This window comes from Mytilus edulis, chromosome 6 (genome assembly GCF_963676685.1).
Source record: "Mytilus edulis chromosome 6, xbMytEdul2.2, whole genome shotgun sequence".
In the NCBI taxonomy this organism is placed as follows: domain Eukaryota; kingdom Metazoa; phylum Mollusca; class Bivalvia; order Mytilida; family Mytilidae; genus Mytilus; species Mytilus edulis.
This window is the reverse complement of record NC_092349.1, coordinates 28,215,827-28,243,804: the sequence shown is the minus strand read 5'-3', so window position 1 is coordinate 28,243,804 and position 27,978 is coordinate 28,215,827. Positions and strand designations below refer to the sequence as shown.

General features: G+C 31.1%; 2 protein-coding genes across 2 annotated transcripts in view; both read left to right on the top strand.

Annotated features, from left to right (window-relative positions):
- The window catches only part of LOC139526327 (putative ankyrin repeat protein RBE_0317), a 42,979-nt gene extending 41,473 nt beyond the window's left edge, over positions 1-1,506 (top strand). Inside the window, exon 8 of the mRNA XM_071321459.1 lies at positions 1,462-1,506. Within this exon, the coding sequence (XP_071177560.1) occupies positions 1,462-1,506 (45 nt within the window). The remainder of the gene's footprint in view (positions 1-1,461) is intronic.
- Positions 1,507-2,131: 625 nt separating this feature from the next.
- Positions 2,132-27,978, top strand: part of LOC139526326 (putative ankyrin repeat protein RBE_0317) — a 34,060-nt gene continuing 8,213 nt past the window's right edge. Inside the window, exons 1-6 of the mRNA XM_071321458.1 lie at positions 2,132-2,236; positions 3,111-3,212; positions 4,964-5,068; positions 5,825-5,929; positions 9,825-9,926; positions 12,605-12,706. Of these exons, the coding sequence (XP_071177559.1) occupies positions 2,132-2,236; positions 3,111-3,212; positions 4,964-5,068; positions 5,825-5,929; positions 9,825-9,926; positions 12,605-12,706 (621 nt within the window). The remainder of the gene's footprint in view (positions 2,237-3,110; positions 3,213-4,963; positions 5,069-5,824; positions 5,930-9,824; positions 9,927-12,604; positions 12,707-27,978) is intronic.

The window sequence follows — 27,978 nt, the reverse complement described above, 5'->3', positions numbered from 1 at the left end:
TTTGGTCAACCGATACCAGAGACCTAATATCAATTCAACAAGTCACGTACTTTTTTGGGAAATTTCGTTCAAGTTTGACGGAGAGAATAATAATAATAATCAAAAGAAATACAGTAAGGTTTTTCCTTATAGAAAAAGAAAATACCTTAATAACCGTATTGTAATGTGTTCTATTTATCCAAAGTAAGTCCTTAATTGTAAATACATGAAGAAACTGAGTTTTACTGTGCACATTGCTGTCTTTATCTATTATACATTGGCTAGAGATATAGAGAGAGGGTTGAGATCTCATAAAACATGTTTAACCCCGCTGCAAGTTTGCGCCTGTCCGAAATCAGGAACCTCTGGCCATTGCTAGTCTTGTATCCATCCTCAATTTTATTCAAATAGTTATCAAGCGATATTCATTGCTGTTGACATACCACATCTAATTAATAAATGTTTTTTTCTTCATTGGAAAAGATCAATGATTTGTATTTGAAAGACAAACTAATTTGGTTTTGTAAAGACAACGGTAACCATTATCCTTGTTTGCGGTTGGTACTTATATTTGTGATGCTGCAGCTTTGATCAATAATTTTGAAATATGTTAATAATTACCGATTAATGTTGTTTAAATCTTTGAACATGAAAAGATCAACCAAAACTGACTATGTAAGCACTTTATGGTAAATTCGCATTCCATTTAGTATCTTTTGATTTTGCAATTTTGGAATTGTATTCATTTCCTAATCAGTGCATTTTCAAATTCTTGTAAATTTTGGAAATCATCCAGAATTTACGGATGCGTCGGTTTAACAGATCCCATAAATGTTTGATCGGATTGAAGTCTGTATCTGTTTACTTCCCGCCAAACTGTTGTCATATTCACATTTAATCGACCCGCGACGTCGGCAACACTCATTCCAGCATCAACCATCCCAATAGGTCTCTGATGTTCATTTTTGGGGAGGCCTGGTCGACGTCCCATGCAATATTTTTATTTTTAAAACAAATAAATTTCAAATATCGTTTTTAAAGTACAGGTAAACAAGGTAAAACATCGATTATACGTACAAAGCTTAAAAGAAAATTAAAACTGTTATGCTAACTATAATTTGATTTTTAGTTCTACACCACAGACTTTTTATCAATTCTACTAGTGTTTTAACAGGAAGTTGATAAATTAGGGTTATGGCAAAGAACGTCGCGTGGTTTTTTTTCTTAAAATAATCCATCCGCAGCTACCAAACCTGTTTGATATGTATTCCATCTCAACTTCACAAAATATACGTGATGGTCATAGGTACTGGCGTTATTTATCATATATAGTGCCACATATTTTGTTGATTGTTTAGTTTTCTGTCTAGATATGTTTTGGGGTGTAAACACATTCAATGGTCCTCTTAACAATTGGTTTTAATTGGATGAAAGTGCCTTTTTGTTGAGATTTGTTCACATTGTTATTTATTTCTTCTTTAGCCATGTTTGATTCCTACAGAGTTTCGAAACATGTCATTTAGATAATTAACATATGGTATAGAAGAGTTGTTGTAGTTTTGGTTTTCTTCCTGAATGACCAAAAAGTTTTCTTCATAAGAGTTATCTTCCCGAACTCGGGTTTCCTTACTATTACTACTTTTTCGCAACCGTAACTACATACTCAATATATGAGTTAGCTCCCTTCTGTATTTTGTATGAGGAACATGCATTTATAACTGGTAATCAAGAAGTGGCACGGTACTTTTTCATTCCAAATAGATTTGTTGGGTATTACTGTTGTGTTTGTTGTTGTCATCAGATTTTGTCAAATGTCTTAACGTTTATAGTTGAAAATCGTATTTTTTTCTGTTGTGTTTGGGGTAACTACTCATCCATTTCATTTGGTATATACCTTGAGCTTTTCCTCAATATTGACACTGATGGACGACTTCACACGAAAATCTATGATAAACAGAACGATTTAAATTTCCCAATTATCAATTTCCCATTTCTCAGCAGTAACATACCCTTTGCTCTTTCGTATGGTGTTTACATGTCTCAATTGATACGTTATTCTCATGCATGTTCACACTATACGGACTTCATATGCAGGAGTGTGCTTCTAACGCAGAAACTAATCCAACAAAGTTTTGATGAGGACAGATTAAAAATGTCACTCGATAAATTGTACGGACATCATCACGAATTGGTTGATCCATACGATGTATCTTTGTCCAAAGTAACTATGGACATTTTCACCAAGTGTGAGTTAGTGGTTTGTCATTTCGTCGTCTGATCTTTTTATTACCGAACGTGCCTTATTCCCGATTGTGACTGTTTTGCTGAGGGTGAATTCGTATTTCTTTAAGACGTGGCACGGTATTTTTCTATCCCAAATATAATTGTTGGGTTTTACTGTTGTGTTTGTTGTTGTTATAGGATTTTGTCAAATGTCAAAACGTTTATAGTTGTAAATCGTATTTTATTTCTGTTGTGTTGGGGATAACTACTCATCCATTTCATTTGGTAGATTTAATTTTGGATCAACGTAATTTACACGATATATTTGGTTTGCACTTCGATCAGAAGAAACACCGACAAAGCTAGATACCACAATTAATTATATAATTATTACTTACTACAATTAAATATAAATAAAATTTATAATTTTCACTGTTATTAATTTAAGTTAGATAAGTCATACAAATCGAATCTTGAATTTTATCCTAATTCTTTCTTGATTGTCGGAACACGTTTGAGAAATTTAATTGTGACGTCACGTCACTTTGGGCGTTGCAATGACTATGTAAACTTGAAATGATACAAACAGTAATACTTAGAGTGTAGAACAACTTACCATGAAGTTGTTGGTGTATTTGTTTTGTTGGAGTGTAAAGCTGTTTTCAGTTTGTGTTTGGGGTGACAATGGAGTACACAAACAGAACAAACTAATTTATGTTATATTAAATGGGATTAGAATACACAGTATATTAACAGTCTCAACAAAAAAGCAATTAAGAAAAACTATTTTAAAATTCATCATTATCGAATTGTTGGCCAATGTTTTTTTGTACTCTAATCATTTGTATGACATATTTTGTATTACACGTCTGTATGACAATACGAACATTCTAAACTTTTTATTTCAGTATGGTTATACTCCCTTACACTTAGCTGCTGCAGGTGGATTCATCATCATTGTTAAATTGTTATTAAAAAGAGCAGATATAGATCCGAATAAAAAAAATGGAGTATGTGATGACGTTTTTCACAGGACAGTCCAACTTAATAAAATCTTTCATCAAACCAAATAAGAATAAAACTGAAAATATTTTATAGAAATATACAAACCCCCCAAAAATATGACTACATTAGTCAAGTAGTATAATTGCTAAATCGTTTGAGACATTCAATAAAAAGAAAGAAAAATTACATTTTATTTACACATATTCTGATACATATTAACAAAAGTAAATGTGATATGATTCCTTACGAAGCAACTTTCAACTACGTCACAAATGACGACAATGTAAGCAGCTTGTCTGTTTCTATTATATAATTTAGACAACTTTAACTAATTATTGTCCTTTTTCGATTGCTTTTATTGTAACATCTCTCTTGAAATCTGGCCGTTATGATACCAACTGCTATATATACTGCAAGTACGATACAACTAACAACGATATTGCTGTGTACTTGTTTGTTACGTTTGACGCCACGGACAATAATGACAGTATAAAGGCAATCATGTTTTTGTTGGTGAAGGATGAAAAAACACACAGAGAACAACTGAACTTCTGAAAAAAAGCCAACATTACTTAATCTAATTGGGATTCTAATACATATCACTATGAAAACGTTTAATATACATTTTTCTCAGTTTTATGATACTCCATAAAAAAGGGACGAAGGATACCAGACGGACAGTCAAACTCATAAATCGAAAATGAACTGACAACGCCATGGCTAAAAAGGAAAAGGAAAATCAGACAAATAATAGTACACTTGACACAACATAAAAAAATAAAAAAATAAACAACACAAACCCCCACCAAACACTAGGGGTGACCTCAGGTGCTCTGGAAGGGTAAGCAGACCCTGCTCCAAATTTGACAACCGTCGTGTTGCTTATGTTATAACAAATCCGGTAAATAGTCTAATTCGGTTGGTCACATTCATTAAAGGGAAGGGGATTGTAGTTACGACGAAAGGAACATATCGGATATAATTTATAAACGGTTATTCCATAACGGTCAACCGAATCGTGATGGCGTCTGTAAATTTTACACGTAGAATTAATTAACATAGTTAAATTGTTATTAGAAAGAGAAGAGATAGACTCAAATAAACTAACAAAGTACAGAATGACGTTCTTTACACTGTTTACACTCTTCAATCAAAACCAAATAAGAAGAGAGCTGGTATTTTTTTTCAATAAACAAATAATGAAAAAATACAGTATGGATAGGTTGGTCGAGTAATTGCTAAATCGTTTAAGAAATCGAATACAAAGAAAGAAAAATTATATTCAAATTACAAATAGCCTGAAACACATTGAAATACGTAAATGTGATATGAGTGTCCTTAAGACAACTTTCAACTAAATTAGTATTGCCATACTCAGCTTGTGATACAACTTACTATGATATGATTGTGTTTTTGTTTGTTGAGTTTAAGGCCACAAATAATAATGACTAGGCTACCATGTTTTTTTTTTGGTGGAGAAAGCTAACATAAACACACAGAACAACAGAACTTCTGGAAAACAGGCAACTTATGTCAATATCGGTAAACAGAATTCGAATACAGATCACAATAAAAATGTTCTGTGTAGACACGTTATTACCTTTATCTTCATTAACAGTTTCAACACAATTGCAATTAACAAAAAGGAATGTTGGTAAATTAACATTTTCATACAGTAATTATGTTTGTCATTTGTATGAATAGGTTTTGTAAGCTTTCACATAATGCTATGAACAGATCAACCTTTTTATTTTAGCATTATGGTGAAACTCCATTACACGTAGCTACTGAAAATGAAAATCTCGACATAGTGCAATTGTTATTGGAAAGGACAGATACAGATCCAAATAAAGGAAATGAGGTACGAGCTGACTTTTTGTGCATATTTTAAAATTTGTTGAATCTTTCATCAAAATCAATGTCAACATAATATTGTTTATAAAATCTATACTCATCTTGGTAAAACAAACTTTAATCTGCGGAGTGCATACATCGTTCCGTTTTTCAAAATATTCGAAATCCCAATACATGCTGGTACTCTAATTATTGAGATTTTATTGGAATCGAATATAATAAATCACTTAGGATTCATTTTCTAAGTTAAGGTTAATTGTGTATTTCAATTTCACAAGTAAATTAAGACAAGGATTAATTATCACGAACACTTGTATACACAGCCACCACTTATTTTTATAAAGTCTGAAAATGGATGACTGTAGACTGTAGTATTATTGCAAAAAAGAATTATTACACAGCTCATTAAATTTACAAACAACTAAAGATAAGATTCCGATTATAATATATTCTATGATATATATATTATCTTCTGTTGGTAGAAGATGGGCAAATAAACACACAAAACAACTGAGCTTCTGGGAAAAAAGGCAACCGTTGTCAATGAAACCAGGATACGATTACACATCACCATGGAAATGAACTATGCACACAAGTAATTGTAACATTTTTAACCAAACTGCGATCAGCAAAAAAGATTGAAATTCATTGACTTTCCGAAATGATGACAAATACAGTTTTGTACTTTTATCATGTGTATGAATTGTTTTTGTTAGCCCCCATATATAGCATGCTATGAAGAGTACAAACTTTTTTATTATAGTTTACTGGTAATACTCCCTTACACTCAGCTGCTAGTTGTGGAAATCTTGACATAGTTGAATTGTTATTAGAAAGAGCAGATATAGATCCAAACGGTGAAAATAAGGTACGAGTTGACGTTTTTCTTTCATACTTGTAAAACATTGTTGAATCTTTCATCAAAATAAATTTCTAAATAATGTTGCTTATAAATTCTATATACATTTCTTCAAAATACCTAAATTTTCAGAATTCAAAAAGCTTTACGTCATCACAAGTAAAATCACAAAAATACTGAACTTAGAGGAAAATCAATTTGGAAAGTCCATAATAACATGGCAAAATCAAAAACAAAAAACATCAAAAATCGAATGGCCAAGAACTTTATATTCCTGACTTGGTACAGACATTTTCAAATGTATAAAACGGTGGATTAAACCTGGTTTTATATCGCTAACCATCTCACTTTGATGACATTCGAAATACCAAAACACACTTCAACCCAAATAAATTTTATTTTATAGAAATAGTCAATTTATTAAGATTCGTTTTCTTAGTTTCGGTTTATTTTGCATTCCAATTGCACATTTAATTAATACAAGGATTTATCATTCATTAACGTATGTATATACAACAACTACTTATCTGATAAAGTGTGGAAATGGGAAAACTCGATGACTGTAGATGTAGTATTATTGTAAAAAAAAAGATGCACACAGTTAATTAAGTTCACTGCCAACTGCAGATATGATTCCGATTATGATATATTGCATGATATATAATCAAATGTGTTTTAAACCCGAAGAAAAAAATGTTTTTCTTTGTTTCATATCAAACAACATAGATCAATCATCTGTGTTTTATGATTGATGAGTCTGATTAAAAGAAAATTAATTATTTTCTAAATAAAAAACTCACTGCTTGAAATGATGCATTTAATATGAAATTAAATTGATGCATTTAATATGATATTAAATTGATGCATTTAATATGAAATTAAATTGATGCATTTAATATATAATTAAATGCATACTTTATGCATATCAAATTTCAAATTGAAATAAAATCTATGCATTGCACTGAAAAAAAAATCAAATTTAACTAGAATTCAAACTGAATATAATTGAAATAAATTTCCAATTTTTTACCTAGTTTAAGATATTTTTAAATCTGATTCATTTTTAAATAAATGTTCGCCTTAATAAACTTTGTCTTTTTTTTCAAATATATAATAAACTTTTAAGTGAGATAAAAAAAAAAAAAAAAAAAAAAAAAAAAAAAAAAAACTTAAATAAATTTCAAGGTTTATTGTAAACTATTTAAACAAAATCCACATAGTTTTTGGCTTATGACTTATGTTAATTAGGACTTCCAATAGATTTAATACGATTTAAGGTAAATATAAGTCTTTTTTATCCGAAGTACCTAAGACAATAATCATGGAAATAAAAAATAAAGAAAAAGACGGAAGTTTTGCTGTTTTAGAGTTTTCTTTTTGGGGGGAAAATACCTTTACTTTAACTAAAAAATCTGGTTTGAAAATGTATAATTATGAGAAAAATTAAATATAAAAGGACATTCAATGAATATAATTATGAAGCCTTGAAGCAAATCATGGATCTTTCAACTTTTCTTATCTATATTTACAAAGTTTAAGCATTTAAGGAATAGAGTGCTTCTCAGTTTAATACTAGTGGAATAACCTATGTGTTTTGGCATTTACAAATATATAATATGTCAGTCCTATTGTAGACTGTAAAGATAAAACTACAGTTACTATAATCTAATAAGTCATTCATGTTCAAAGTTCAATACTAGCTTGCTAAACATGCCTTTACTTATATGTTAAGAATGTCAATGCCTCTGAGTTTATTTTACAGCTTAAAGTGTAAAAATTTAAGACATACAAAAAAGCATGAACGTTTGAAATAAACTGCACAGGACAAGGATATCTCTCTCCTTGTTTTGATTTGGGCAATTGGAACAGATATATCATATTTACCCGCGTATAGCGTATGAATTGCTTAACAAATACGATTTTCAGACTTTTTAAAATGTTTTTGGTGTCTCAGCAAAACGTTAATGAGCCATATTGTCAAAAGGTTCATGTAAACGTATCCCGATCTTACAGGCATTTATTTAATGCCAACCTGACAAATCATACAGGATGGTTTCAGGTGCTGAAGTTGTGTATCATTGTATTACTTCTGCCGTTTTAATTTTATTTGTATTCTTACTATTAAGTCCCTTATGGTTCTGACGTGACTATGTATATATCTAACGAGCATAGTGGTTTTAGCTTTGTGGTTTTCTTAATTCTGCTTGATCTAGAGGCTTCACTCGTAAGCATGACCTTTGTGTAGCGTCATGTGTCTCTCGTATTTATAATTTACTTAAATCATACTGTATCGGGAACTTGTTGTGTATTGACGTCTTTGCTAGTTGTAACTGTTCATTTGTCATGATCTAAAAAAAAACCAGTTATATTGTAAATATATATTGTAAATATATATATATTTACCGTTCCGATCCCTAACATCACTAAAGAGACATTTATTGTCGAAATCCGGATCTTGTGTACATAACAGTATTGACACCTCATGCTTGTGGTATAACCTCTTGGCCACAAGTTTATTGTTTACTGTTAAATATTAAATTTATATTAAGATCCATTTTGTTACGTCTTGCGATCAATTTTATTTGGCAATCGCCAATGGCGGTCAGCAGGGTTAAACAACATCAGTTGTTCGACCTGTTAGTCAAACGTGTTTTGTTTAAATATACTTTTTTCACTTTTTTGGTCTTTTGGAAAATGTTGTTTGTGCTCTTCTACAACTAAATTTGTTTTGCATGCAGACGTATAAAAATTTCCGTTTTTATCCAATGCAATTATAGGTTTGAACGTAGTTTTTAATTTAGACTTGTATATATATATACCTTGCCAGTTTTATTTGAATCAATATCTGCTCTTTCTAATAAAAATTGAACTATGTTGATGAATCCACCTTAGACAGCTCTGTGCAAGGGAGTATAACCATACTAAAATGAAAAGCTTTAAATGATCGTATTATCATACAGACGTATAAAAACATACATATATATATATATATATATATCATAGCAGTGGGAAACAAGTGACATTGAAGAGTGCCTTTTATCGGTAACGCGGGATTGGAGATTTATCGAAACATTTCGTGGTTGCTCTGCAATCAGTGTGTTAATAAAAAGTAACATGCGCTTCAGACAATAAATATATCGAAACACTTTATTAGTCAACAGTACTTGGGGTTTACAGTTAAATTAACTCGAAAGTAAACACCCGCGCACTGTTTATGTCTACAGAAATTTCAGTTTTAACGCACAGTTGTTTCATGAAAATCAAAATGATGTTTAAGTAAACAGTCTTATCTTGATGAATATAAGATATAATATGATTGCCAATCATACTACTTTCCACTACGTTACAAATGTCGTTGATGTGAGGCGATTGACTCGACTGGGACCCTTCTTTGTTATCTGCCCAACTGTTGTAGTGTGAGTGTGATACAAATTACCATTATATTGCTGGCTATTTGTTAGACCGAAAAATAATGTTTAATTACACATATTCTGATATATATGAAAAAAGAAAATGTGATATAACGGCCAATGAGACAACTATCAACTACGTAACAATTGACATATATCTAAGTAGATTGTCTTTTTCTGCTCTGCAATTTTGACTGATTTAACTATATCTTATCTTATTTCGATTGCTTTCACTGAGACCTCTTTCTTGAAATCTGTCCGTAATGATACCAACAGTTTCACTATTAGTGTGAGGTAACTTATCATGATATTTTTCGTGTATTTGTTTGTTGAGTTTGGCTCTACATTCAGTTTGCGATTAACAAAAACGGTTTGAAATTCATTAACTTCTATAATTGTTTGGAAATTTTATTTTTTGTACTCGAATCATTTGTATGACATCGTTTTACTTTACCTTTTGTTGAGTCTTTGATCATGTAAACTTTTTTTTCCAGTTCGGGAATACTCCCTTACATTCAGCTGTTAGATTTGAAAATCTCAGCATAGTTAAGGTGTTATTAGAAAGAGCAGATATAGATCCTAATAAAGAAAACAAGGTACGAGTTGACGTTTTATACATTATTGTCAAATTTGTTGAATCATTCATCGAAATCAATGTCAGCATCATGTTGCTCATAACTTTTATACATATTTATACAATATACTTTAATCTTTAGAGTGCAAAAAGTGTTGCTATCCAAATATTCTAAATGCCAAATAAATAAAGGCAACCGTAGTATACAGCTGTTCGAAATTCATAAATCGATTGAGAACAAAACAAATCCGGTTGATAGACTAAAACTGAGGGAAACACATCAAATATATGATAAGAACTACGACAAGACATACTCATACCTAAATCATTGAGATTTTAGCCGTATTTGGCACAACATTTGTCGATTTTTGGGTCCTCAATGCTCTTCAACTTTGTACTTGTTTGGCTTTATAACTATTTAGATCCGATTGTCACTGATGAGTCTTATGTAGAAGAAATGCGCGTCTGGCGTATTAAATTATAAACCTGGTACCTTTGATAACGATTTATAGGAATCAAAGATAAATAATCCATCAAGATTCATTTTCTTAGTTCAATTTTATTTTATATTCCAATTGCACAGATATATTGAAATTAAAATGTCTTAATCATGAATGTATGTATATACAGCACATACTTGAATAAAGTCTGAAAACGGGAAACCTCGATAACTGTAGATATAATCAATGTAAACATAATGATGCTTATTAAATATATAAACATCACTGCAAAATACTTTAATCATCAGAGTAACATGAGTAAAAAGACATAAGTATCTAAAATGTTCGACATGCCGAACATAATTATACCCAAATCGTTGAGTCTTTATAGGAATGAAAAAAAAAATATTAATTAGGATTCGTTTTCTTAGCTTTAGTGTATCTGTAATCCAATTACGCAGGTAAATCGAAACAAGTATTTATCATTCATGAATACATGTATATACAACCACTACTAATTTGAATAAAGTCTAAACATAGGAATCATCGATGACAGTAGTTGTAGTATTACTTGAAAAACAAATTACACAGTTCATAAAATTCTGTTTTATGTAAAGATAGTGCATGTTTACACCTGTGTTTGAGTAGTGCCATACCTATGTTACTAACGCTTGTAAGAAGGAATGTTCCTACCATGTACACAAATAGTTTATATATCTGTTCCCTACCTACTAATTGATCATGACAGCAAAACAGCACATATGTAAAGATATCGCATTTTTACACCTTTGTGTGAGTATTGCGCACAGTCCAATGTTTATATTGCAGACGGTGTCATACCAACAATTACTCCCTCAAAATTAGGGAAATAGGCCTTCTCGGATAAAAAAATAGTGCATTTGATGTCATTGTTTACTGACCAACAAATTGGCAGAAATGAAACTTTTGGTGAAAGAGAAATATATTAAGACCATTTTGAGCTAAAACTTACTTGTTTATGAGTTTTCATTCAAAATTGAGGATTAATGCACTCCATAGTATACTAATTTAAGATTTCCAAAAAAACAGGGGTTATTTTTAGTGGTACCTCTATTCGGAAGACCTTTTCTTTTTTATATGATTTTAAACATATGTTGAAAATTGGCATGTAGAAAGCTGATACATGTACGATTCAGGATATACCTGATATATATGAAGTTAAACTTAAGGTAAAATATTTAGAAAGCTGTAAAACTGTAAAATCTGGTTGAACAGATAGGGACTTTTAATTAGTGGTATGACACCTTTAAGCAACATGCGGTGAAACATCAAAATCAGAAAACAATTTTTTTTTTGTTGTCTTAACTGATCATTTGAGATAATAGTAGCCACATTTCAATCTTTTTGGGGGCAAATGTCACATATTGCAAATTTAGACCCTAAAACTTGATTTTGTGCTATTTTTAGCTTTTCCCATCCTGACTATATGCGTTTATATGAAAAATGTCCTAAATAATGTTATAAATGCACAGAAAGTTATTCTGTGGTGTTAAACATTGAAACATAAGTTGTTTACTACCCCCAAACAAATTTTGTCTTGCAGATTTAATGAAGTAATTTAACTTACCCCTTATATCATTGCGTCATACTACATGTATGTACTTGGCAGATAGCATAGCCTAATGTAAGCACTGCAGAAACTCACAAAAGTACCATTTATTATTCCAAATGAAATTTTTATATCTTAAATTTTATTAACTGATGTAAATAAACAACAGCCCAACTGTTGTAGTGTGAGTGTGATACAAATTACCATTATATTGCTGGCTATTTGTTAGACCGAAAAATAATGTTTAATTACACATATTCTGATATATATGAAAAAAGAAAATGTGATATAACGGCCAATGAAACAACTATCAACTACGTAACAATTGACGTATATCTAAGTAGATTGTCTTTTTCTGCTATGCATTTTTGACTGATTTAACTATATCTTATCTTATTTCGATTGCTTTCACTGAGACCTCTTTCTTGAAATCTGTCCGTAATGATACCAACGGTTTCACTATTAGTGTGAGGTAACTTATCATGATATTTTTCGTGTATTTGTTTGTTGAGTTTGGCTCTACATTCAGTTTGCGATTAACAAAAACGGTTTGAAATTCATTAACTTCTATAATTGTTTGGAAATTTTATTTTTTGTACTCGAATCATTTGTATGACATCGTTTTACTTTACCTTTTGTTGAGTCTTTGATCATGTAAACTTTTTTTTCCAGTTCGGGAATACTCCCTTACATTCAGCTGTTAGATTTGAAAATCTCAACATAGTTAAGGTGTTATTAGAAAGAGCAGATATAGATCCTAATAAAGAAAACAAGGTACGAGTTGACGTTTTATACATTATTGTCAAATTTGTTGAATCATTCATCGAAATCAATGTCAGCATCATGTTGCTCATAACTTTTATACATATTTATGCAATATACTTTAATCTTTAGAGTGCAAAAAGTGTTGCTATCCAAATATTCTAAATGCCAAATAAATAAAGGCAACCGTAGTATACAGCTGTTCGAAATTCATAAATCGATTGAGAACAAAACAAATCCGGTTGATAGACTAAAACTGAGGGAAACACATCAAATATATGATAAGAACTACGACAAGACATACTCATACCTAAATCATTGAGATTTTAGCCGTATTTGGCACAACATTTGTCGATTTTTGGGTCCTCAATGCTCTTCAACTTTGTACTTGTTTGGCTTTATAACTATTTAGATCCGATTGTCACTGATGAGTCTTATGTAGAAGAAATGCGCGTCTGGCGTATTAAATTATAAACCTGGTACCTTTGATAACGATTTATAGGAATCAAAGATAAATAATCCATCAAGATTCATTTTCTTAGTTCAATTTTATTTTATATTCCAATTGCACAGATATATTGAAATTAAAATGTCTTAATCATGAATGTATGTATATACAGCAAATACTTGAATAAAGTCTGAAAACGGGAAACCTCGATAACTGTAGATATAATCAATGTAAACATAATGATGCTTATTAATATATAAACATCACTGCAAAATACTTTAATCATCAGAGTAACATGAGTAAAAAGACATAAGTATCTAAAATGTTCGACATGCCAAACATAATTATACCCAAATCGTTGAGTCTTTATAGGAATGAAAAAAAAATTATTAATTAGGATTCGTTTTCTTAGCTTTAGTGTATCTGTAATCCAATTACGCAGGTAAATCGAAACAAGTATTTATCATTCATGAATACATGTATATACAACCACTACTAATTTGAATAAAGTCTAAACATAGGAATCATCGATGACAGTAGTTGTAGTATTACTTGAAAAACAAATTACACAGTTCATAAAATTCTGTTTTATGTAAAGATAGTGCATGTTTACACCTGTGTTTGAGTAGTGCCATACCTATGTTACTAACGCTTGTAAGAAGGAATGTTCCTACCATGTACACAAATAGTTTATATATCTGTTCCCTACCTACTAATTGATCATGACAGCAAAACAGCACATATGTAAAGATATCGCATTTTTACACCTTTGTGTGAGTATTGCGCACAGTCCAATGTTTATATTGCAGACGGTGTCATACCAACAATTACTCCCTCAAAATTAGGGAAATAGGCCTTCTCGGATAAAAAATAGTGCATTTGATGTCATTGTTTACTGACCAACAAATTGGCAGAAATGAAACTTTTGGTGAAAGAGAAATATATTAAGACCATTTTGAGCTAAAACTTACTTGTTTATGAGTTTTCATTCAAAATTGAGGATTAATGCACTCCATAGTATACTAATTTAAGATTTCCAAAAAAACAGGGGTTATTTTTAGTGGTACCTCTATTCGGAAGACCTTTTCTTTTTTATATGATTTTAAACATATGTTGAAAATTGGCATGTAGAAAACTGATACATGTACGATTCAGGATATACCTGATATATATGAAGTTAAACTTAGGGTAAAATATTTAGAAAGCTGTAAAACTGTAACATCTGGTTGAACAGATAGGGACTTTTAATTAGTGGTATGACACCTTTAAGCAACATGCGGTGAAACATCAAAATCAGAAAACAATTTTTTTGTTGTTGTCTTAACTGATCATTTGAGATAATAGTAGCCACATTTCAATCTTTTTGGGGGCAAATGTCACATATTGCAAATTTAGACCCTAAAACTTGATTTTGTGCTATTTTTAGCTTTTCCCATCCTGACTATATGCGTTTATATGAAAAATGTCCTAAATAATGTTATAAATGCACAGAAAGTTATTCTGTGGTGTTAAACATTGAAACATAGGTTGTTTACTACCCCCAAACAAATTTTGTCTTGCAGATTTAATGAAGTAATTTAACTTACCCCTTATATCATTGCGTCATACTACATGTATGTACTTGGCAGATAGCATAGCCTAATGTAAGCACTGCAGAAACTCACAAAAGTACCATTTATTATTCCAAATGAAATTTTTATATCTTAAATTTTATTAACTGATGTAAATAAACACAGTTAAATGGCCATGACTGCACTTTTGGTCAATTTGTAGTACTTTACTGACACCAGATGAAAAAAAGGGGGGTCAATATTTTTTGACGCTTCAATTCCTTGGATTTTTTACTAAATTCATTGCAAAAACTGTTGAAAGTCTTTAAAGAAGTAGAACAAACAAGAAAAAAATCAGTAAACAATGATCTTGATATTGAAAGTTTATGTTCCTGTAGCCCAAAATGAAATTTTCAAGTATTTTCTATCAAAGTCATACATTACAGTCAGTTTAAATTGAGCTGTGAAATTTTTAATATAAGTCAAATAATGCTCAGCTGTTTTTAACTACAAATTGACTAAGGATTAAGAATAAAGGAAAATAAAAGATTTCTATTCAACTTTTTTGTCTCTTTAGGTGTCATACAAATGTACCACCAATTACTACATCAAATTTAGAACGTATGTGAAAGTAGGCCTACTCGGACAAAACATAGTGCATTTGATGTTTACTTAAACTTACCAACAAATTGGCAGAAATGTAACTTTTGGTGAAGAGAAATATAACAAGACCATTTTGAGCTAAAATTGATTTGTTTATGAGTTTGCATTCAAAATTGAGGATTAATGCACTCCATAGTGTACTAATTTAAGATTTCCAGAAAACCAGGGGTTATTTTTAGTGGTACCTCTATTCGGAAGACCTTTTCTTTTTTATATGATTTTAAACATCTGTTGAAAATTGGCATGTAGAAAGATGAAAAATGTACGATTCGGGATATACCTGGTTTCTATGAAGTTAAACTTAAGGTAAAATAATTAGAAAGCTGTGAAAACAGTACATTCTGGTTGAACAGATGGGAATTTTAATTGGTGGTATGACACCAGGATTGCAACACTGTTTTGCACAAAGCTTTTAGAAGAGGAAAACTCGCAATGGTTGAGTTGTTACTAAAAGTATCGAAAATAGATCTAAATCAAAGGAATAATTATGAGCTTTTAAGTATTTTCAAGGGTATACGTGATCAACTTGGTTTGTTTCAATAACATCACGAAATATTTTTTATAAAATTTGTATAACTTGTCCCTACAAACAACGGATTTAAAATGTGAAGATGAAGTTGTGTAACATATTTAAAAAAAAAACAGGAACAGTTATGCATCGTATTCGTAGACCTTCTTGAGCACAGTTGATTACAAATGGTTAGTTAAAGGTTTAGCATGCAATTTTTTTTTATTCCTCTTTTTTCGTTTTTTACTTTAGTAAATAGGCTTTTGTATTGGAAAAAGTATTGCACGGCGCTAATCGACACTATACACTTTGTTTGTGAACGATCGCATTTACATTAAACGGTTATGATAAGTTCAAATTCAAAAAAAATCGGATTGGCTTGCCGTATAAAATATTAGCTTAGCTAGATTAGATATGTTAAAAATTTGTGGACTATCAGTATATCACTTTATTTGGCCTTTTAACCTTTTAACTCGAATGTCACTGATAAGTATTTCGTAGACGAGACGCGCATCTGGCGTAAACACCTTTAAGTCTGATATCTAAGATGAATGTATTGTATAACAAATAGGAAGTGACCCAGGCTTCTTCATGTGATAATTAAAAAAAAAGGAAATTTAATATAACGACATATAATGGTCAACCTGTATAATCATGTCTACTTTAAGCGCAAGCGCCTACAAACACACAACTGACTTTTCAGCGTTACTCCCAACTTAATTATACTACCAGGTGTCCTTAATGTTCGACATTAAAAACCACAGTTTACATATGCCAAGATTCAGATACAATATTATTTCTATGCTAGCTCCTTGCCTTAAATGATTTTCAGTGTACAGTCCCTGTAACGTAAAAGTTAACACTTTTTTACGTTCGGGAATCGTACGTACAGCGTTCATGAATCGTCCGTATAGAGTTCGGTCATCGTTCGTACATCATTCGTACAGCGTCCGTACAACGTTCGGTCAGCGTTCGTTCACCGTGCGTTCATCGTATGGTTAATGGCACCGTTTAGGTATTGTATATCGTATGGTTCATGGTATCGTTAAGCGTTTTATTTGTCGTATGGTTCATGGTATGGTTAAGCGTTTAGCGTTTCGTTTATCGTATGGTATGTGATATCGTTTAGCGTTTCATCCATCGTATGGTATATCGTTTTGTTAAGCGTCTGATATATATGTTAGGGTTTTATTTCAGAAAGTTATTTCAATTATTATTTTTAGTTAAAATGGTTTAATATAAAAAGATGCGGGATAAAAAAAAAACAATTATTTGTTTGGATTGGATTAAATCTCCAACTAATATCATTATGGAAAATATACAAATCGAAGGGGAAACGTTTCCTCCTATCACATTTTGACATGAATAACATGAGACCAAATACCCCGATATAAGTCTCTCTCTGTGTCCTCTGTCTCCTCCACCAAATATTTCTCTGATCCAAATATTTCCTTGACACATTAAATTATATATACTGTTCTTTAAATGAGGCTTGATATGAGATACACGTTTTATATCTTAATGTATTAAAAAAAGACAAGACATCCATGGTATTTGTTCCCCTCAATGTAAGAGTCTGATATAAACCGAACATTGTCAGTTATATATAAAAATTCGCTGAAGACATCTATGGAACCAGCGGTGCTTGTGATTCCTGCTGTCGGTGTTAAAACTGTTATTTTGACTGTAAAAAGTGCTCAAGTCCATGCATGAGTAAAATACAGAATAAAAAATATCTCTACTTTTCTTTTATATTTCTTTCTTTTAGAGGTAACCTTCTGGCTAAGTTTCACCTATTCTAACGCAAATTATTTACCTTAGATAACCAATCAATTGTATTCTAAAAGATGTTAATTTGTTCAATGTACGAATACATGAAATATTTGTCACTGGACATTATGCATTCAATCGATGAACAAATACAAATCTACAGTATTTATAAACAGACTGCATTTGTATATATGAAAGTTTTCTTATTATTTTACATATATTTGAACATATTCTTCAAATGGTTGTTATTGAAAGACTTGAAATTTTTACAAATATCACATGCCTCTATGAAATTTTTTATCGACGCACCAAAAGTTTTCCTTTCATCGTGCATATACTTATTTATTACATTTTAAGATTCTACACAAATTGCCAAAACTTTTATTCTCCGGCTAGGCTAGACTGCGTAAAAGATGTATACTGTTTTGTTTGTGTATCTATCCAAGATACACTTTTTTCTGTATTTTTTTTATTTATATCTCGAGAGAAATAAGAGCTTCAAAACAAAAACAATGGGATTTCCATTATAATTTATATTTCCAAGGGTTGTAATTGGTTAAAATTATTTCATCGGGACTCTTTTCGCAAGTGTCAAAGATATTGCTGATAATATCAGTTTCACAAAAATCTGGCATAAATTGTACACATAACAGTGCTAACTAGACCGGACAGACGGACGTTCGGTATTTCCATGTCCCCTGCAAGCTTCGAGATAAGTAATCAAAAATCCCATTGGGAGGCTCAAATTCCGTGAAAGGAGGTTCACTTCGGTTCCTATATTCCGGAGTTATATATACAGAAATACCACTGTAATGGGTCTGATTTTAAATGGTCGAATATAGTATTGGATGTGAAACTTTTACATCAAATATATCTGAATTGAATAATGGTAGTTTCTAGAAAACAATAAAATTCTGATGGAAATAGAAAATATATATTGGTGGATATTTTGAAATTTAACAAACATTTAGTCTAGGGGAGTACACATGCATACAGGGAAAATGTCCAAAAAAATAAAATATCTGCATAAAATGTTTCGTCTCGCTTCGCTCGACGTCACTTTTGCATCCACATCGTTTCAACCCTGGCTACACCACTGGGATGGTAGTACAACGCTTGTATTTTGTCCTTTAAAGTTAGTCTGTCTGTTTAATAATTTACAGTTTAAGGAAAATTATTCGTCTTTTGCAAAAAAAGATAAAGAATAGTATGAAAATGTGCTTAGGATTTCATTCAGACAGAGAGAAATATGTTTTATTTTATTTCAGAAGATTATTTAGTACAGATGTAAAAATATTCTTAATCTTTTACAATTTACAAACATAATTTGGTAGTGTATTTTATGCACATGGTAGATGAAACTTGTATGATCTAACTGTTGTCAGAGTTCTGTGAACTATTGAGAATAGGCCGTTCTGGAAAACACAAGTCTCTTTATAAAATGCTTGTAAAATTCCGTTACATGTGGTGTGCTAATATTTAAATACCTTTCTGTTGAATAAGAAAGTGTAAAACAGTTATTGAAATTGTCATGAAAAAGGGAAAACGAATAGTGATTATCTAACTAATTTTTTAAATATCGAATATACAAATAAGTCTCTAGCTTTAATATACACGCTTGCAATTTGTTTTTACTAACAGGTAATTTTACTGACAGCTGGCATTCGATTGGACATCAGTTTAATGTAAGCGTAACAATCTATCAGATTTATCCAATCACCTGTCTTGGCATTGTGACTTTGATGACATAAGGTCCACAAAGTTTATTTTTTTTAATAATGAATTATAAATATGATTGCAATCAAAACTATTCATACACTAGTACTACAAATGTATAAATAAACAAACAATATCCTGCCCAAAGACACTATATTATACCAAATAACTATTTACAAATTAAGACAGCGTAAAAATAAAATAATAACATTATTAACAATTACAACTTAACGGAGACTAGTAAACTATTAGTATGATAGTCCATGATAGTACAATTTAACAAACTGATCATGAAAAGGACGGTGTTGCAATTGTGGACCACGGATTTTCCGGTACCTCTAAAAACCATCGAGGCCGCCTTGGTGCACTAAGCTCACGAAACTGCACTAAGACCATGATTGAACACTATAGCGATATTTCTATACTAATGCAAAGTCCATGTATTGGTGGGCTTGTCAGATAAAAATAGACAACGCTTATAAATTAAGAAAACAAAGTGAAGGAAAGAAATATTACTTTATATTGTACGGACGTTTAGACTCATTCGCTAGCTGTGATATACATGTACAGCAGAGAAATGATGTCCAGCGAAGCAAGTATAAAGAGCCATAGCAGATAAAAAAAAAATTAAAAAAGATAATTATAATTTCTGCCAAAAAAAAGTCCCGTATTTTAGAATTACGCAGTAATTGAAATCGGATATGGATTAGATTTGTGATCATTAACTGAAATTTATTAAGACTTTTTAAAATATCTATTTCTCTATCTTTATAGTAACTTTTTTAGATCGGAATTAATGAGACACGTTTGCAAAGCTCATTTTCCGTGTTAAAGTTTTTGACGGTCTTCTTTTTTTCATTTATAGCCTACAAAAATTGCTCAAACTTTTATTCTCTGACTAGACAGCATGAAAGACCAAAACACTTTTATAAGTCAGTGTACACACGGTGTTTTCCAAACTGGTAATGTCTTCGCCCAGGGATATGAATTTGACATTAAAAGTCCCTCAATAGCTTTACAATACCCGGCCGTGTCATTTCCGTATATTGTAGATGGAACGAGTGATATACATACACCAGACATACATGTTTCAATAGAGGTAAATTCTACTTTTTTGGAGTGCGTTGCATGCGCGCTAATTTAAAAAAAAATCCAATCTTTTATTGTTCTTAACTGCGTTACATGCAAATGCAAAATAATTAGTGTTGTCTGTTCAGTCCAATTTATTTATAGATATTAATTTATTCTTTTAAATAAAAAAAAAAACACGCCTGTAAACTACAATGAATACAATAGTATTTAATACTAGAAGCCTAAATGTAAAAACTTTAGCAGCAATATTTGAGGTTGAAGTGGTTCGATCAAAACGTGAATAGATGAGAAATTGTCATCATTTTTCATTTGAATTAAAAAGTATTATATGAGAACAAACACTTTCATTTTAGTCATCCGGCATTCTCTTTTCTCGGCATAAACACGTTAAAAAACACCTCTACGTTTTATAATCTCCTGACATAATCATACATAGTCATACATAATCACAAAACGGCAGACATTACAATTTGGAGTTTAAAACTGGTGGTAAGCGGATAGTCGTCACTTAAAGTTACGACCGACCGAAGATGGGAGACAACTCTAGTAATAAAGTTTCCTTTTCCGATTTTCGTGCAGTAAAAAAATGTTTCAGTCAAACCACTTGTCTCATACATACTAATCGTCAGTGTGTTGATATTGAAACAAAATTTGATACATAAAAACATTCCAATTTTCGTAAAATGATCATTCAATAATTCGAGCATGATGGTCGTAACTAAAAAATCAAAAATTTTCAGGATGATCGTAACTTAAAATTGTGATGGTCGTAACTCTTTATTAAATAGGACCGAATAAGACAAGTCAAGAGTTTTAAATGTGTCTATTGTTATATGAATATATTATATGATATATTTGTGAAGTTGATTTCACTAAATGATAAAAACTAAAAGGGATGAAGAGAGGGATACCTGTAAAGTGCGAAAATGAAATGACCAATCACTGTTTCTTAAAATATAATGTATAAAATCGACCAAGAGGCAACTAATTATAAGCGGTTAAGTTTAATAACAATATAAATTTCTCAAAAAGGGAGAATTCATTTTAAAACACAGCTCTGGTTATGATCATTCTTAGTTACGAATTAAGAAAAGGCGCTTTTAACAAATTTGACATCACATGATATAACAGTATCCTGATTTATTTTCTTTATATTTTGCATGTATTGAAAAGATAAACTTTTAAAAAGCTAGTATGTACTTACTAGACGGAATTCAAAAGAAAAATCTACAATTTAAAATTGATACTTTAAGTCGAGATAGCATAAGTAAGGAATCAAAATAATGTAATGGAGGTCGTTATCGAGACAAGACCATATCCGCGAATTCGCAGGTCCGTTATCGAATTAATTAAAAGTCGTATTGTCTTTGGTATATTGTCAAGCTGATTATAAGGTGCAATTTCGAAGTTCAGGTATAATTATTACCCTAGGTTTTAGAAAGTTCTGAATACGCCTATTGGTACCATGCTATCCGTTATACATCTTTGTGTTTCTTATGGAAAATACCATGAACCCTGGACCACAGGTTTTTTATTCCAAATTCACAAAGGGAATGATGCATCCGATCTTAATAACCATCGAGGAATTACAATTACTGATTCATTGGGGAAGCTTTTTTAATAAGATACACGTCTTTGTAAATTCTTAAATAAATATTATATCATTGGTGATAGCCAAATTGGGTTTATCAAAAAAAAAAAAACACGACCATCTGACCATATGTTCATTCTAAAAACTATTATTAATAAGTATTGTAATACAAAAGAAGGTAGAGTGTTTGCCTGCTTTATTGATTTCCAGAAGGCTTTTGATACTGTCATTCTCCCAGGGACAAAACTTAAGCTATTGAATATAGTTAAAGAGTATGATAAGAGATCTCTTTAGAACTAAAGTTGGAGTAAAACAAGGAGACAATTTGACTCCAAATTTGTTTAAAATTTGTATAAACGAACTTCCTGATTGTATTAAAAGTTCCCCTGATCAAGCTGTTGTTTATTCACGACCAGTTTATTCTTTACTATATATATGCTGATGATATTGCCATTTTTTCAACCTCAGCAAAAGGACTTCAAAGTAAACTTGATGGATTAAGATCGGTGTTTGAAAATGAATCCCATTGAAACCAAGGTGCTTGTATTTAACAAGACAGGCAGACATATCAAACATGATTTTTATTTTAATAAAAGACTCATTGATTGTGCTCAACATTGTAAATATTAAGGAATAACTTTTAGTGCATCTGGATTTTTTTCCTTCGCTCAGAGAGAATTTTATAATAAGGCGTCAAAAGCCTACTATAAGCTACGCAAGGACATTCTGTCACTGAATCCAACTTTAAAAAACAGTCTTCATGTTTTTGAGCATACAATAAAACCTATTCTCTTATATAGTACTAAAATTTGGGGATATTTCAACCCTTTCAAAAAAAAAATAAAAAAATCTATGACTACAAATGTAGATCAGGCTTATCCTAAGATTCTTTCAGAAAGACTACGCATGAAATTTTGTAAACATTTACTTGGTGTTACAAAAGAGAAACACATTTTGCCAATATTTCTTAACTCGGTAGATTCACTCTGTATTTTGACATTGCAAAGTTTATGATCAGATACTAGCACAGGCTTGACAATTTGGGATCATCTTTCCACTACTAGAGGAGCCATATTTAGAGTCAAAATAACTACACAATTAAAAAAAATCCTTCACTATATGAATCCTTAATCTTCTTTCTAAAGAATATCAAAGGGGTTAGCAATTTACATTGTTTGCTATATGCTGATGATAATGTATTTTTTTGAATTTCAGCAAACAGTATTCATACATAGCTTGTAGCCAGGATAATATTTAAAATATAGAACTTTATGCTTCAACTCAGCGTGCTGGTCTTTTAAATCTAAGGACATTCATACAATATAAACATATAACATAAACATTATTTTCAACCTGCATATGTATGTGATAGTTGCCGCAGTACATTTAGTTCTACCTTGTAATATTATCCTAGCTACAAGGCTGGCTATAAACTACTAATATTTGATCTTATTCTTAAATTCAACGCGTGTAGCATTGTAAAATATTTACCTGCATATGTATGTAATATTTGCCGCAGTACATTTAGTTCTACCTTGTAATATTATCCTGGCTACAAGCCTGTCTATAAACTACTAATATTTGATCTTACTCTTAAATTCTTTTTATTCTAAACCAATACTTAGAACAAATATCAATGATGTACCGCAAGATCGTCATGCAATCGATAAAAAAATAAAGACAACACATTAAAAATACCAGGCATTTGTGGATTTTCATTAATCATGATTCACCAAAAGCCGAATATTTGAAAGCCAATGGTTTATAAAAACTGCAATAGCTAATTAAAAATTAAAGAAGATTGTTCAAAATTGTACGTTCAATAATTTCATCTGCCGACATGATTGCATGTAATAAAAAGTCGTAAATAACAAAAATCTGAAAGCAAATATTCAACAATTTTATGCCTTAACGTACAGTAAAAATATATTAATACTCAACCCTAACATACTATTTGGCTTAATGCGAGTTGATTAGTTTTCAATGTTTCTCCTAAATGGTGGTCGTTTGGAACATATCAAAAATGTAATGTTTGATAGTTCTTCAACTTAATTTCTGCATACCATTATCAGAGTAACAATTGAAAATATTTTTTGTAGTAAACTTTATATAACAACTGAGTTTATTAACATGGTTATGCATGTGTACAGCACTTTTAAAATAATTTGATAAAAGTTCGTCTAAATACTTGAGTTACGGTCATCTTTCAAAGTTACGACCATCTTTTGTCGGTTACGACCATCATCCAAAATACTATAGTTGACATTACGACCATCACAAGTTAAAGTTACGACCATCATGCTCGAATTTTTGAATGACTATTTTACGAAAATTGGAATGATTTTATGCGTCAAATTTGGTTTCAAAATCAACACACCCACGATATGGGTATGTGACACAAGCGGTTTGACTCAAATGAACCTTTTACTGCAAGAAAATCGGAAAAGAAAAACTTATCCTTAGAGTTGTCTCCCATATTCAGATGGTCGTAACTTTTAGTTACGACCATCCGCTTACCACCAGTGGTTTAGTATGGCGTTCATTATCGCTGAACTAGTATATATTTGTTTGGACGTATTACGTTTGCGCAAATTTAGCAAAAATCCAGTTTTACGTTTCCGTATTTTTTGGCATTACTTTTCCGAAAAAAATAAATATTACATTTCCGCATTTTTACCTGTATTTCACATGTAAAAAATGGTAAAAATGATATATAAGACTATTTTGTTATAATATTTTTTCTGTAATAAAATCAAAATGAGCATCTTGTCTATCCAAATTTAAAATAACAAACTGGATTTCTTTGGTATAAAGCGAAGATATTGGAATTTTTGTCTCGTCTTTGTTTTGTTTTATCATGTTTTCATTTGTGATTTTTGTGCCTTTTATAGCTGACCATGTGGTATGGGCGAACGGTTACATATAGCTGTTAATTTCTGTGTGATTTGGTATCTTGTGGAGAGTTGTCTCATTGACATCATACCAAATCTTTGCTTTTTTTATTTAACCTGTCATATTCTTCACTGTGTCTGTCCCAAGTCAGGAGTCTGTAGCTTAGTGGTTTTCGATGGTTCATGTCTCTACTCATATTTGATATTTTGTAAAATATTTTGTTATGTATAATTTTACATTTAGTTTTTTAGTTTGATTTGTTTCACACTTTTCATGTCGGACTTTTCTAGCCGAGATTACAGTATCGGGTTTTGTCATTGATAAAGGCATCCACTTTACACTAATTTGAACTTTATTAAAATATTAGTCACTGGTCAAAAACAAATAGCAACAAACAAAAAAACAATCAATAAATTTACAATTAACCAGAATAACCCAATCATGTTTAAAGTAACACCACCGAAGAACAAAAAAAAACACTCCCTAGCACGGTTTACCTTATATAGTTTCCAAATAAAATCAGAATCTAGCAAATTTACTTATTTATAAACAATATAAAACCTAGTCTGCAATATGGTGCGCCCATGGATTTTCATTTGGTACATTGAAACCAGCAAACAGAAGAGACATTACTGAAAATAAAAATGCGGAAACGTAAATAACCTTTAACAAAATCAATGTAAAAATAATGTGGAAAGGAGTATTACAAAAATTCGGAAACGTAGGAATTTTTATGCGGAAACGTAGTGCCAAATTGCGGAAATACAAAACGCCGATTTGTTTAGGGGCCAATTGAAGGACGCCTCCGGGTGCGGGAATATCTCGCTACATTGACGACCTGTTGGTGACCTTTTCCTGTTGTTTTTTCTATGGTCGGGTTGTTGTCTCTTTGACACATTCCCCATTTTAATTCTCAATTTTTATTAAAGCACCATGGTAATAAAGAATTATTTGAAAAAAAAACTATAATTGTTCCGTTTTGTAGCTAATTGTTCAAAATAACATAAAAATGTTTGAACTATTATTCAGTGATTAAAATTGATATTACAGCATTTTACGTGTACTATTTCAATGGAATCGTTTTTGATGTTGATTCATTGTTGTTTGCCTCACCTCCAGTGGCAAATATTTCATTCATGTTTATGATGAGAATACATTAATTTTAAATATAATAGGAAGAACTTCCAATAGTCGTTCGACAGTAAGATTGGACGTAATCTTGAAATACCACTGTATAATGAGGGTAGATTAAATACGGATAGAAATTTGGCCTTGCAACATCTCGCTATAGTGGGACCACTAAAATAATTAAAGCAAGAGTTTTTAATTTGCAGAGAGTGATGGTCCTCTCAATCTACTCTGATGTCGGCCATCTTTATTCTACGTGTAGTTTCCAAAATCACATCTAATTTAGATAAGACCATGACTTTAAAATCGGATTAGTAACGGTGATAATTCTGTTAAACTGTATTGTTTATTATATCCGAGTTTTTTTTTTTTTTTGGTGTGATATTCTACACTATACGACCGCTCTCCTGGCTAGTCTCGTGAGAATAAGTTCACCCCGAGAGCGAGAGGACTTTAGTCCAAATCCCGAACGGGTCTAACAAAGAGTTTTTTTTTCTGATTTTCTGATTTGCCTGCGAACTGTTAGCTTGTGAACTTACAAGTTAAAAATCCATCTCAGTGTGTCGGTCTAGTACAAAGCAGGCTTAATTTTCATATTTCCATTCAATAGTTTTGTCCTTAATATTCATTTAATTTTCCACTGGACGTCATCCATGATAATCATATTTATTTTACCGTTACTTTTACAGTTAAGTGTTTTTCTTCTTCTGATTTATATTACACCAGCTATAATTTTCAACGATTGAAATTAAAAAGGGCACGTGAATTTTTTCTATCAAACACTTGTCTAAAACGTCACTGATCCCGTATTTAGTTTTGTTGCGGTTTCAGCTTTTTTTTCTGTATAAGTTTCTTTCTATTACAACACTTTGTATGTTGACTCTTAATATTTTGATTGATATGTGTCGTTGGGTTGTTGTCGTATTAATGTATACCTTTAAAATTGTGTTCAAAACCAAAGGATTGATTGGGTATAGAAATATTCACATCTCTTCACTTCTCCCGTCCGACGGTATAATATCTTTGCTAAAATTGGGTGCGGACGTATGGTTGTTCGGTTGTATAAATATGCAGCCTCGTTTGGTAGAAATAAAAATAGTCTATGCATGGTGTAGTGAGAGTTTCGCGCTATCTATACGTTGAAATAACATTTAAATAAATCGTTGAGGGTTTATACGAACTTCGATTGAAATTTCTTAAACAACAAAAAAGGTCACCTGAATCTCCAAGTAAGCCAGTCGCATGGTTAAATTTAAAACTTGAGAAGAAACGAAACGGCCAAAATAAATTTAGTCTTATTATAAATCGTTGCTAACTTTTTGTTTCGTTCGTTTTTGCTTTTATGACAACTTTACCAGGGGTGGTGTTCTCAAAAGTATCCTAAGATTCGTCGTAAGTCATAGATAAGACCGATTTTAGGATGGACTTAGGATCAACTTAGGACACTCTTAAGTTGCGTCTCAAAGCTATCCCAGACGCATCTTATGCTAGAACGTCCTAAACATATCCTATGTGCGAAATCCTAAATAGTTATTATAATAAGTAATTGTTTGATAAAACATTTATTAGAGACGAAACCAATTAATAAAATTGTTTACACAATTTTGTAATAACAAGTATTTTAAAATGAAATGCATGATTTCAAATGTAACTAGTTAAAAATAATATCAAAATAGGATTTTGATATAAACTGTAAAACAGTTTGTTTTGAAAAGAGAATATTGAATCGTAGTGTCATCGTATTGTAAAAACACGAAGTTCAAAGTTTAAAATCATGCACATTTTTTTTATACGAGCTAATAACATATGGTGCGTCTCTTTTCTCGTTCATCTTCACGTAAACAAATGAGAAAAAAGCATGCACAAAGTGAGGATGAAGAAATGATGATCTTAAGACACCTAAGGTGTCCCTAAGTTAGGACGAAG